The sequence below is a fragment of the Plectropomus leopardus genome, chromosome 5 (genome assembly GCF_008729295.1).
Source record: "Plectropomus leopardus isolate mb chromosome 5, YSFRI_Pleo_2.0, whole genome shotgun sequence".
NCBI lineage: Eukaryota > Metazoa > Chordata > Actinopteri > Perciformes > Serranidae > Plectropomus > Plectropomus leopardus.
In genome coordinates, this window is record NC_056467.1 from 19,612,671 (window position 1) to 19,626,961 (window position 14,291).

The 14,291-nt window shown below is 40.3% G+C and overlaps 1 protein-coding gene across 1 annotated transcript in view; it reads right to left on the reverse strand.

Moving 5' to 3' along the window:
* ttc9b (tetratricopeptide repeat domain 9B) overlaps nt 1-14,291 on the reverse strand; it is a 34,972-nt gene that overhangs the window by 3,010 nt on the left and 17,671 nt on the right. Inside the window, exon 3 of the mRNA XM_042486478.1 lies at nt 924-1,106. Within this exon, the coding sequence (XP_042342412.1) occupies nt 924-1,106 (183 nt within the window). The remainder of the gene's footprint in view (nt 1-923; nt 1,107-14,291) is intronic.

Sequence of the window (14,291 nt, forward strand, 5' to 3'; positions counted from 1 at the left end):
AAAGTATATAAATGACCACACAGCAATAATATGTCAAAACATGCTTTTAAAAAAACTCTCACACAACTGTAGCAGTGCAATCCAATTCTCATTTATCCAGTTGCTTGCTGAATGTTCCCCAAACACGTGCATTTTTGCGAAGACCTTACTCTTTGAAACACTTCTGCATAAAGTCTCACGCAGAGATGATGTATAAGTGTTTTAAATAGTGATGTTTTAGAAAAAAATGCATGTGTTTGGGAGCATAGGACCGGATAAATGAGACTTGGTTTGGTTTGTGTTGGAGCTTGTAAACACATGTTTCAGCAAAGTTTTGCTGTTGTTAAACATGGTCGCCTATGAATTCAACTCATGAAGAATGTTTGCCTTTTTTTTAAACCGTGGAGATGTGCAAAAAAAACAATTTTTTTCCCTCATGAATTCAAGGTCACAATGGTCATTTTGCACGTGAAGCATTTATTTAAGCCTGTGTTCTATTAGTCCACTTAATTATGCAAAATTGTCTAATATGTCAAAACTATTCCATGACTTTTCAAGGACCAATAATACAATATTTCACTTGCCCCACTTGCCCAGTGTTTTTCAAGCATAACACACTGAAACTCTCTCCATACATGATTTCAGCTTTCTGGCATAAATGGAAGGACAGACAGAAAGCAGGAGGAACATGAAGATAAGTTTGTGATGGTCGGCCAGTTGCTCAGTTGGTAGAGTGGGCACCCCATGTACAGAAGCTAAGTCCTTGCCCCAGTGGCTGCGAGTTCGATTCCAACCTCGGCCCTTTGCTGCATGTCATTCCATCTCTCCCCCATCATACTTAAAAATGTCCAATATAATAAAGGCAAAAGACATTATTCACACATTAAATGACATTATCTAGCACTTGTTATGTGGGTGTGACTGAATGCACAGTTTGTCCTCACCTGTGGGTTCACGGTTCTTGGCGTCACGCAGGTAGCGTAGGGCACATTCGTAGTCACCCAGGTGATAGAAGGCGATGCCGGCTCGGTACATGGCCTTGAAGTGGTCTCTCTGGTGACTCAGCACCTTCAGACAGTACTCCTTCACCCTCTCATAGTTTACCAGCTCTGACTGCAACAGACACGCTGCAGGAGAAGAAGAGAGGGAACAAGTTATTCGTTTGTCAGATGGAAACACTTAAAATTTAATGATAAATTCAAAACAGTTGCCTCGAGTCTCATTTAGTGAAGTTTAAACGAAAAACACGTTCCCATGAGTATAAAACAAAGACGGGGATATTTTGCTGACAGATCACTCTGTGCCTTTTAATAGAGACACAGTGAAATTTAGCCTCCACAGTTCTTCCTCAGGATGGCAGTGAGCTGACTATAAATAGCTAAATACTAAATGTCTCATGGCGGCGAGATGACACAAAAAGTCGTGCAAGCAGTTTGAGCCCCGGGGCTGGAGAGTAATGTCTCTACATGCTGCCGCTGAGCTTGACATGCAAAAATACAATAATAGGAGTATAAAATTTAATCTTAAAAAACGATGGAGTGAATACTGTGAGGATGCTTAAGTCTTATTCCCCTGAGTTAGCAGATGTGTTGTGAGCAGCGAGGGCAGCAGAGTGGACGAGGAAGAGAAGGGCAGGATGCAGAGATCAAGTGAGCGACAACTACCGCAGAAGTCCTTCGGGATGAGATGTGAGCAGTGAAGTACAGATTTGAGGCCAAGAGATCTAAACCTGAACCAACAGCACTTCACAAGCTGGAAAACACCATAAAGTGTATGATGCTCAGGAATAAGACTTGTAGTCATCAATCCTATGTAGTTGCAGCTAGGCATGGACGTATCACGGTATACCAGGGTATTTTGAAATCCTGATTTAAAATACCGTCAAAAATACAGATCCTTATCTTTCTGTTAACTTCATACTGGAGGCTGTATCGAGGATGTTTTGTATGCAGTGCACATCACGTGCCCTGGAGGTTACGCCTGGGTCACACTGCATGTGTGAGCAGTGTGTGTTCACGCTGGCAGCGTTTGTTGTTTCAGCACTGCTGCAGAGCTGCTAACTGTTATAACTACTGTATTACACTGTCTATTTTTGCTGACAACTGCACGCTTCATGCAGAAAAAACTGGCAACACTCAGTTTCTCTAGATGTACCGTCAGTCAGTGTGGCTGCTCTAACCTGGTTACGTGGGCGTTGAACAATAAACAACAGGTTCGGCGATGCAGACGTCTAAGTATCAGTTAAAGAGAGAAACATGAATTCAGCAGGTATGGTTGTCTTTCTTTGCTTAAAAAGGAAAATGGCGTGTCTATATTTTTTTTTACAGGGGTGGACCAAGTGGGGCACTTATTTATGCAGGGGTGGCATGAAATACAAGCACTGCTGTGTGCACATTTTTAATTTAATATTTTAGTCTCTACTTCCCATACCTACTAATTTACTAACATTGCAGTGTCTGACATTCCTGTTTATAGTATTGTTTAAAAAATAAATACACCTACCAATCACAACACAAAATGTAAAATAAAGCGTCCATACTCTGTTAAAGAAATTGTTCCTTCAAAAGTAAATAGTACAACAGCAAGAAAAAAATGACAACAAAATTAAAGTGCTAAAAAAGTTAAAATAAATAAGCCTGTGTGGACATTTTTTTACAGCTGTATCAGTTTATCTTTTTATAATTAGTCAGGCTAAACACTACTTTGACACACTACTGCCTCTCAGGTTTAAGACTAAATTGCATCTATAAAAATCCTAACAGTTCAAACTGGGCTGACTGGGCAGATAATGGGGTGACCAATCAGATTTCAGGGGTGGCCTGTGCCACACCAGGCCACTTCCCAGACACGCCCCTGGGGTACAAGAATAATAGTTTTCTGTAAATGGCATGTAGCAACCGTGCCAGTCAGGGGTGGGGGGTTGCGCCGTACACTGATACTGTCATACACTGAATACCCCAGTGAAATTCCAGGAAGGTATGAAAAATAGATACCGCCCAAGCCTAGCTGCAGCAGCACTTCACTGTAGCAATTCTACGCAGCTCTGACATCAGCTCAGATCGGAATAACTTCATTAGTAAAGACACACACACACACACACACGCACACGCACACACACACACACACACACACACACACACACGCGCGCGCGCTTTTGTCCACCAAAGCTTTTAAACGCCTGCTGATGGCTCAGATATCACTTTCCCTCTGGTGGTCACAAGCACTTGAGGTTTTGTTTTCACCCTGATTGTTCTCTCTATCTGATGATAAATCAAAAAAAATATTTTCTTTCATCCTTCCTTGTACCTCCACTGTTATGTCTCCTTCCGTACTCCCAGCCCACCTTTTTCTCCCTGATCTGACTCCCTTTTTAACCCTCCCTCCATCCTCCCTCTTTCCCCTGCCCTTGACACACAGACAGCTCTGTGAATAACATGAGTCAGGCACTATTAGCCGGGAGGTAGGGTGAGTCAGGAAAGAGAGGAGGGGAGGCAGGGCTGCAGTAGAAGGTTTATATTGTGGGATGCTAACGTGGAGGAGAAGAGGTGAGACCTGTGGGAGATACTATAGGGTGAGGAAGAGAGGGGGTAGTGTGTTAAAAGCAGTTAGTGGTCCTCTACCTGCCATCTCCCTGCTGAGCCTCAGAGACACTGCAGAGGGTCAACAAGTGCAAAACACTAAATAATTCATGACAGACATCAGGGGACAGACCAGTTCGATAACAATCAGTGTGTTTTGGTTGAAGTTGCATACGTATTAGATGCAGGCAATACATTGTGTGTGCTGTATGTTTGTGTGTGTGTGTGTGTGTTGAGTCACTGCCTCAAGCCTCACAGCTGTAGACATGAACTTTGCTCCATTGCATGCAATTTAAGAGGGAGGATGGGCTCTGGAGGTGCAAATAAAGGGCAGCTTCTATTTTTTTCAACCAGGACTCTAGTTTTCTATGTTGTTGGGTTTAAAGCATATTTAACAAAAAGCTTGCGCTATACGGCCACTACTGACTCCATTCTTTATGCCTCCTTTGTATTTTTACACAGAGCTAAACAATGGCGGCATCATGCTGCTCCAGTGTGTAAGTGTAATTAGCATGCCGGCATCATGGAACCATCGCGGATGCAACAACGTCGACTTCTTGTGTGATAATAAACACACACATCTGCAGCCCTCTCTAAACCATAACAATAGCATAACATGCTAACATGTACTATAATATATAATGTAATATACTATTACTATACTATATACTATACTATAATAAATAAATAATATAACTACCATCATTATTAGATGGATGTACACACACACCCTATGTCTGCTTAATACAGTGGAATCACCTCAGATGGCCTCTACCGCTCCTCCTGCACACCTCTCAACAGACTCCACTCTATTTGTTTTTACAACCGTCCGGCTACGACATGACTACTCTCATCCCTCCTCACACCCATCCATCATCACCCTGCAGCGGTGGACGGCTTTCAGAGGATTCAGTTACAGTACATAATGGCCTAATGGCTGACGCAGTCAGAGTTCACTGGCACTCACACACAAACATGAGACAGATAACACACACAGTGCATACAGCAGATGCACAATGACATGCGCACAATAACACACAATAACACAGGTTACTGCAAACAAACGAGGGGTGGATATAAGTGGATGACACAAACAGAGGACTTTAAAGGGACTGCTTGACGCAAACCATGGTTAAAACAATACGTGATTGTACAGATATACACACAGACACACAAAGGCAGCGTGCACAAATGATGACTGGCCGACCGCACCCTGCTGGCCCATTAGGCAGATGGATGGCATGCCAGAGGAAATGTAGAGTGTGGTGAGATGCATTAAGGGTGTGATAATGACAGGATCAGAGGAGGCTGGGCAGGGACACAGTCAGACAGAGGCCCCATAAAAAGACTGGAGAACAATATCACTGGAGCCAAGGTGTCCCGTTCAGAAAGGGAGAGACATATGAGTCTGAGGGTTTCTGTTTGTCATCTACAATCTATATTTATCCCATAAATTACTGATCATTCTCTACATTACTCTGCACTTATCGGCTTTATGGCCTTCTGGTTAAACTGCATTTCCTTTGTCGCAGTATCTCTGTGTAATGACAAGTTTTGTAATCTATTAAAAATAATTGTGGTTGTTGTGTTTTTCTGCCAAATGCTGCACTGCATAGTACGTATTGTTTGCACAAGTAACTTGGTCGCTTTAAAGATATGGTTATTGTGTATATCATGTTGTGATTTGTGCTGTCGGGTGTGTGCCTACTGTCCTTTGTCGTGTGGGGCAGCTGCTTTTCGTGTTCCCTGAACTATAACTGTATGTATTGTGTCAGTCTGTTCATTGCAGGACTACAGATGGAAATCAGCGTCTTGCTCAATCTGGTGCAACCGTGCTTTCATTTCTTGGTTTTGTCAATCATTGCATGCTGACCTTTTGATAAATGAACTAACTAAACTAAACAGCCCCACATGGGTTTGCAAGATAAATCAGAGCAGTTGTGAGATGATTAAAAAGTTACAAATTTGTGCATATTTTTTTCAAACTTTGCTCTAATCTTTACTTTTTTCTTATGGATTACAGGCTAAATTACCCTCTTTGGTTGAACTTGATTCTGACCTCATGATTAACTTCCAATGTTGAGAAGCAATGAAGGAAGTGGTGTGCTCTTTATGTAGTGAGGCAGATGTGGTGGTAAAGATGTGGTGGATGGCCATGTAGCACGTTTGACTTTTATGTAGGAAAGTTTACCTCGTCCCAACAATTTAGTAACTTTAAAGCAAGTGTTTTTGTTACTGAATTAGAACCAAATTTTATTAGCTTAAACCACAATCTTTTCCTAACCTTAAAGCCAAAGTTGGTTACCTTTATGAAATTAACTTTGTGTCATATTTGCTAAAACTGTCACGAAATTCTGCAAAAGTACATGAGACAAATAGTCCATGGGAAAATCATGTCCCTCCTGCTTTCCTACTGCTTCAAATCGTGTTCGCTAGAAACTACAACAGCGTAGCATATTATATAGCATATTACTATTACCGTTATTGTTTTAGTCATTTTATCCATTTGCCTGTGTTCTATTACTATCATTATTTTTATTTTATTATTATTATTATTTGTCTTAATGTCATTAATATAAAAGGGAGAGACATATGAGTCTGAGGGTTTCTGTTTGTCATCTACAATCTATATTTATCCCATAAATTACTGATCATTCTCTACATTACTCTGCACTTATCGGCTTTATGGCCTTCTGGTTAAACTGCATTTCCTAAAAAAAAAAAAAAAAAAAGAAACTACAACAGCGTGCCGACAATATCGAATGAGAGTTAAGGAGTCTCTTACACAGCTGTCAATCATGTTGCTTGTAAACTGCGGTCAAAATGTCAAGCTAGGCAGAAAGAAAGAAATTTTGACCCGGCCACCATGTTGAAAATAGTCAAACAATGCACCAAACACTACCCACTGGCTGTAACGACTTTATCATTTTACAGCTGAACAGTACACTAAAATATGTTTCCAAAAAACATCTGAGCTGTGAAATAAGCAATGCAGTAACAGAGTGTTGATTCAAATTTCATCAGCGCTGCCTAGTTTGACAGTTTGACTGCAGTTCATATGCAATGACTGACATGATTGACAGCTGTATAAGAGACTCAACTCTGATTGGTAGTTTTCCCTTCACATGCAGTAATGCCATTAATATTTGCCACTCTTTGGCTAAGAGTAGGCAGAGGATTCTGATTTTGTTCATAGATTCTCTGTCTCACTACTGCTGTTTGAATCTAGTGACAGCTCAGCAAATATCAAAAAAGTTTTCATAAAAGTTGCCAAATACAGTTTTAACCAAAGAAAACGTTAATTTTATAATCGTTGGCATTATGATGTATGATGGGGTTTTGTAAAGCCGTCCAATATTGACTACTCTTGTCTGGTGATAGAGTCAGCTGACTGTTCAACATGCTGATAACAAGGTGTTGCAAGTGGTAATTTATTTGTTTTAAGGAGTTACAAGTAAGGCAGAGTAAATTTATTTGGATTAGAGCGGGATTATGTAATTAATCAGTAAATCAAACAACAGAAAGTTAATCTGCAGCTATTTTGATATCTATTCATCTTTTCAGTTAATTTTTCAGCATTCTCTGGTTCCAACTTCTTAAACATGAAGATTTGTTATTTTTCTTTGTCATATATGATGGTAAAATAAATTTTCTTTGGTTTGCAACTCAGAGAGATTTAACAAGCAACCTGAAAATAGCACCTTGAGCTCTGGGAAATATGACTATTAAAAAATTATTTACTGCTGGAAAGATGGCCTTTTCATAAAATGAGGCTTTTTATGCAACAAAAAGCCACAAATACTATAGAAATGTGTGCTACATGACCAGAGAAAAAGGGGCTGTGGGATTTGCTTTTGCTCAAAGGGTTGAAAACTTATAACTACCAGAATGCACTGCATAGCACCGGACCAATAAATGCTCTTGTGGGTGACGTTATGCAGACTCATCTGTTTTGACACAGGAAACAATATGGTGACCAACTGGTAACAAACAATCTAAAATTACAGCCAAACAGTGCACAAAATATTTATTCTGAAAACATCTGAGGCAAAAGAAAGGCAACACAGTAACAAAATCTTGCTTTATGAATCAATCAGTGCTGCTTAGTTTTACTGTTTTATGTCAGTTTTAACAGTTTCTGTTTGTACAATAAAGGAAACAGTATAGCGCCCACTTTCTAATCACAAATTCTTATATTTCAGACAAGAAGTGGACTAAAGTATATTTCTGAAGATATTTTAGGCTAGAATTAGGAAACATATTAACAGATGTATGGTTCATATTTGATCAGCACTGCCAGGTTTACAGTTTGATCTGAGTTTGAGAGAGAAAGAGGAGTGGGTGTGTTGATGTGCATCCATATTTTGTGTCTGGTTGCTGCCATATGAAAATGCAGAAAGCACAGGCTGTAGTCTGAGCAACAACCCTAGAGATGAGCAGGGGAATCTGGGAGAAGATGAAAATAAGTTTACTACAGTTGATTTACACACACTACCCACATTGTTATGCTACAAAACTAGTTGAAATCTGCAAAGTATCCCTTTAAGTGAGTAACCTCTTAACTAGTTGCAGAGCTAGTCAAAGGGAGAAAAGGTTGGGAACTACCATGATCAGTAACACATCCATCAAATCCATGAGTCCATCAAGATCCTGAAACCATGACGGGAGACCCTGACTTCCATCCTCTCTACGAAAGACAATTCCTCTCCTGACATCAGAATATCAGATACAGCTTGCTGATTTTTGTTCTTATTGAAAATGGAGTGCTCAAACAGCCTTTAAAGAGCACACATGAGGTGAGAGGAGGAATAATGAGGTGTGACTGCATAAAGGAAATAAGTGGTGCAGACAAGATAGATTTGTCTTAATGAGGGACTGGGTGTGGGGACAGGGACAGAAGAATGAGCTGAGCTGGCTGCCACACTGGCTTTGTGTGCAGTCATTTAGTGTCAGCGCCGTGAGTGCAAGTATCCCTTTCTCTTTCTGAGGAACCTCTGTGTCACTGCCAGATTTAAGAAGAGGCAAAAATAGATAAAACACGGGAAACTGGAAATAAATGGAACAGAAAAAAAACCATTTGAATTTCTAAACCAAGAAAAAAAAACCCAACAGGTGCAAAGCAGCTGTCAACTGTGAGTGTGTGAATGTGCATTTCCGTTGCTTGAATGTGGAATGAGAGGTGCGGTGAGTGGGAGTGGTTAACACATGCTCAGGAACCCCACTGGTTTGCCTGAAGCATCATGTCTGAAAAAAACAGAGCCTGCATAGAGACTCACTTTCATTTAGCTGACAGAGCGCCAAAGCCTGGGAGGAATAAAAGAGAGAGAGAGATAGACAGGAAGCTGAAATAAGACAAGAGAGACAGGGGGCGAGGGAGGACAGAGATAGAGACAACACTGACAACACAAAAATCCAGACACTGCCGGGGGAAAATAATGACAGGATTTCTGTATGAAAGGTACAGAGGATAAGAGGAGGGAGATAAAGAGCAGTGGAAGTGTAAAGGCTCCTCGTCTGCTCTCCTATGATATGTGTTTTTAACTTCTCTTCCTCTACATCACCTCATCTTCCCTCTGGACCCAGGCTTCCCCGCCCTCTCTCTTCCCTCCTCTCCATCACACCAGGCACGACACCACGATCCGCTAATTTAAAGCCACGCGTGGCCCTGCTGATTAGTCTGCTGTCCATCACCTTGTAATTAGTTCTGCCGCGAAGATAATGGCAGGGAGACCCATCACTCTCACACAGACACACATACCCTCATTTCAACACCCTTGTCCTTCACTCCTCTGTTTCTTCCCGGCAGTGTCACCATGCACCGCCTTGCCCTCCTCCTCATCTTTCACCATCTCTCCTTTACAAGTGACCTGAAGCAGATTTATTTACAGAGACACATGAACCCGTGCATAATCACTGTCACGAAAACGTCCTCATACACACATTCTCCGAGCAAAACACACCTGCTGATGCCATGAAAGGATTACTGAACAGGCCTACCGGGCACAGGCCCAGCGGCCCAATGTGTAAGCAGGTCTCTCTGGCTCTCACCTGCAAAATCTCACTTAAATAAACACATAGTGGCCAGGATAACATTCAAAACAAAAACAAAGAGATCCCAAGGAGCTGCAAAATGACCAAAACAGACCCAACATGTCCCCAAAGACACACAGAATCACCTCAAAGAGACACAAAACAACTACAAAGAGACACAAGAGGACAAAAAACACCCCACTTAATAACCCCTAAGGTGGCGCAAGATTACCTTAAAGAGACACAGAATTACAACAAAGAAAAACTAAATGACCAAAAGATATTAAATTTCCCTTAAAGAGACACAAAATGACATCAGAGAACCACAGAACGACTACAAAGAGACAAAAAAGGACCAAAACTACCAAACGAAATTACCTAATACAATTACACAATTCTCAAAAACTCAAAGACACAAAATTTTAAAAAATGGACATGGAATTACCAAAACAGACACAAAATTACCCAAAAGAAACAGAATTACTACAGACACAAAATAAACCAAAAAGACAAAATGCCCACAAACAGACACAAAATAACTTCAAAGAAATATAATATAACTAAAAAGAGCCACAAAAAACCATAAAAGAGACACAGATAGACTTCAAAGAGATACAAAATGACCAAAAAAGACAAATGATCTCAAAAAGCCACAAATTACCTCAAAGAGACACAGAACTACCACAAAGAGTCACAAAATGACTACAAAGAAAATGTTTACAAAGAGACACAAAATGACTAAAAGGACACTAAATTACCCCAAAGACATAAAAATTACCTCAAAGAGACAAAGAACTACTACAAAGAGGCACAAAATGAAAACAAAGAGGTACAAAATGACTACAAAGTTACATAAAATGACACTTAATTATCTCAAAGAGATGCAAAACAACCATGAAGGGACACAAAAATTTGCATAATGACTTGAAAAGATGAAAAACCACTGCAAAGTCTGTGTCTTTTGCTCCTATATATGAGACATGGTGGGGCCTGTTGCATGTCTGTACCCAGGAGCCCATTGTCTGATAATCCGTCCCTGTCTGACGTCACAGCTCTCGGACAGTGAAGACAGTCTCTGCAGGCCCACTAAGAATAGCTCCACCCAAAAGCCTTTTTGCGAATGCCTTTATCTGTTATTGAGGGGGACGGAGCTCCAGTTCTCAGCTCGCTTTATCAAAACGGCTCATTTGAGCTGATATGACACAGCATTTTACTCCACCTTCACAAGCCACCATCCACATTATCATCTTTCTTGTTTCTTATTCTTGTTTTTTTTTAATTTCTCAGAAGTTGCTAGTTTTCATCAAGAAGGAAGCTGTCACTCCCACAATGCAGCAAATAAATGTCTCATTATTGTTTGTATCACTCAAAATGTGACATAAGGAATATAAAACAGGCTCGTTATCCCCAAGAGGAAATATTCATAATGACTGCTGTGATTTATCATCACAGAGATGATAGAAGCTTAACTTGTCATCAAACACCATTTCATTTAAAACAAGTGGTGCAGATGATGTCTTTGATTATGTGTCACTGTAGCAGAAGACTAATGCAGCTCCATATGGTGTCAAAAAACCCTCATAATTACTCTCTTGTTGCTCTTGTTTGACTCCGTGTGTCTCAGAGGCCTCCACAGGCCCCTCTGGAGTAATGCTGAGACCGGCCTCACATATGAGTCAGTGACTGGTTTTTATGAGCAAGACTATTCTCAGGAGTACAGACGGACATGTATAAGGCGAGTGCAGTAAAGGTGGAGAACTGTTTGTGTGGATTTTGGGGGACAGGTGAGTGTAGACAGGAAACCTTTTTGGGTTAAAGAAATAGTTTGACATTTTGGGAGAAAAACATTCCCTTTCTTGCATGTAGTCAGATGAGAAGATCAGCACCACACTTATATTTAACCATACAATAAATGATTACAGTCAGCAGTTGGTTAGCTTATCTTAAACTGCATTCATTTCAGTAGATTTTTTTTTCATGTTCAACTTAAGCTGCTACACCTCTTTCGGTTAACTAGTTTTAATATAATACTGTAATAAGCATAATTGTGACTGATTTTTCTTTGCTGTGAATGAGAGACTGTTTGAGAATGTTTAAGTTAAGCTATAACACTACTGTGAAGTCAAACTGTGGTTATATTACTCATTTACATTGTTCTGTACTTTTATTACAATGCTACACTTATAGGATTTGAGAACAATTTCTAAAGACAAATTTTACGTTGTTTACTTGGTTATTTCATAACAAAAAATCCAACAAATGCTGCACAAAGTGGACTTGTTTCTTTACTTTCTTATTTTTAAAAAATAAAATAAAAACCCCTTTAGGAACAGCTTGGATGCAGACATTTTTTTCTTGTATTTCATTGCAGAGCTTTTAAACTGTCAAGAATACACATTAGATTGATTTTAATAACTTTAAAGTACTTGAAGTGTGCATTGAGCAGCTGTATTATCCAGCTAAATACAAGTATTGGATCGGGACTCTGGATAGGCAGATACTCATCATCAAATGACTTGGATCAGGTTTTGGGCAAAACAACTTGATGGGAACATCCCTATTTAAAACTCAACCTGCTTCTCATTCGTCTTTACATTTGTGATGCTAACCTCACAGCATGCGTCTTGCACTCTCCCCAAACCCCCTCCTGGTGTGATGATCCCCTCAGAACACTGATGCCGTATGTTATGCCTGTAAACTGCTGGTACATCAAACATATTAGCATGGATTACCCACAGTGCAACAATGATCCTGGGTGGGAAGTGAAAAAGGAGTCAGATTATTCTGTTAGATCTTACAGGAAGTACAGGGCAGGGGGAGATCAACTAATCCCACTCCCCTCATTGTTAATTGTTTGTTGGAGGCGGAGCACGGAGGGCAGATTTTTACCTTCAGTCATACAGTGTTGAGTGTTTCAAGAACAATTGTACTTCACTTTTCTTTTACCACACATCATTATCGTCAAACCCCAACACATGCTTCACCATCATCTACCCATCAACCACCCTCCTACATTGTTCCTCTCCTCCTAAAATAGTCGCTGACTCAGGATTAATGCTCCTCTACTTAAATATTTATATGAGTGAGGAAGCTATCGTCTCTATGACTTCACCAAAGATGAAATCATTTAATACTCTCCACTGCACATCTCACTCCCTTTCTTGTCTGTACCGTAAACCCACCGTACTCAGGGTGGGTCTTTTGGGGGTTTCTTAAGGCCACAGAAGGAAATGAAGATCAGCCCGTGTAGTTAGATTTTATTTAACTGTTTTCAACTGGTAGATTTATTTTATATCCTGAAGTGATCCAAGACTTTCTATATTACTTTTTACTCTTGTGAGTAAAACCAGGCATTTAAATAGTAGATAAGTGCAGTTTAATAAAGCATAAAAGAGACTTTTATTAAGGTTTTGTGTGTAGCTGAACTCTCTGACAGAGACATAATTTTGTTGTGGCCCTTAGCGAGGCTATTATCTGATTGGTGATGTCATCCGTGGACACTGGGCAGACTCTTGCCTTTAGCTCAGCAGATCTTTGGCTACGGTCTCTGCTGCTGTCAAACAGCTTCTGCCCACTCTGAACACGCACTCTCAAGACAAACACTGTGAAGTAAAATGAAGGCTCCGCTTACTAACATTGATCCACCTCCTGTATTTGTTTGGATAATCTATGTACGGTAGCTGTGAGGAGCATACTGCTTGCATTATACTGGCTACGAGAAAGATGAGGGAGTCTTTGGAAAGGTCAACAGAGGGAACTGCCAAATGGTTTGGCTCAGAATATCATGGAGTCAGCCTTAATCTGTGAGGTAGTAAAGCTTTTTCGCTAAGTACCTGGAGTAAATTAATGGCTAAAGCAGGAGCTCTCATAATTTCAATAAAAGACACAGCCATGTCTTGGCAGCCTATTTCCTTCTAATATGGATCAGTGCTAACCCCCAATTTGCATATGCTGCAGAGTACTATTCAGATTAATTTGGAGTCATTCTTGTGTGCACCTGATGAATGCAAGTCCAATATTCTCGCTCTTTTAGCTCCATTTGAGAAAAATGTCTTTCTCTGCTCCTTTATGTTCACCTGCTGTAGTTGATAACTTTGTTTGCCATTTAGGACAAGAAAAGTAGCATACAGTAGGCTTTTAGTTCAGTGTACTTTTTGGTCTTTGGATTTTCCTTTCAGAAGCAGAAATGAAAAACAATTACATATATATATATATATATCCATTTCAAAATCCAAGAATTAAATTTTGAAGGTCAGAACTACAATGACCTTTGTAGATTCTTCTGCGTTCAAAATGCTGATTAGAGTGGTGGGATTAAAGCTGGGATAGTACGTTTTATTTTAGCATCATTTGGCAAAAATGCCTTAATAAACTCTGAATTAAACTTCTTAATCCAAGTGTTCTGAGAGAAAACTACACCTCAGCACCTCCTCTTAGCTATTTTTTTGTGCTTAAGAAAATCTAGCCCGTGACAGGACGCTTCGGCCAGTCACAGGTCCTTTCAGAGAGAGGGTGTACCTATTGACGTTTCTACAATTGCAGATGCAGGCATGTGCCTTCAGTGAAAGCCTCATTCAGTTGAGGAAAGTCCATAGACTGTATATAAAGATGGACAACATGACAATTCCCCCAAAGTAGAGATTTTCAATCTTGATTGCCCCCTGGTGACTGGCTGCAGTTTAGGTCATAAAGCCCGCCCCTCCA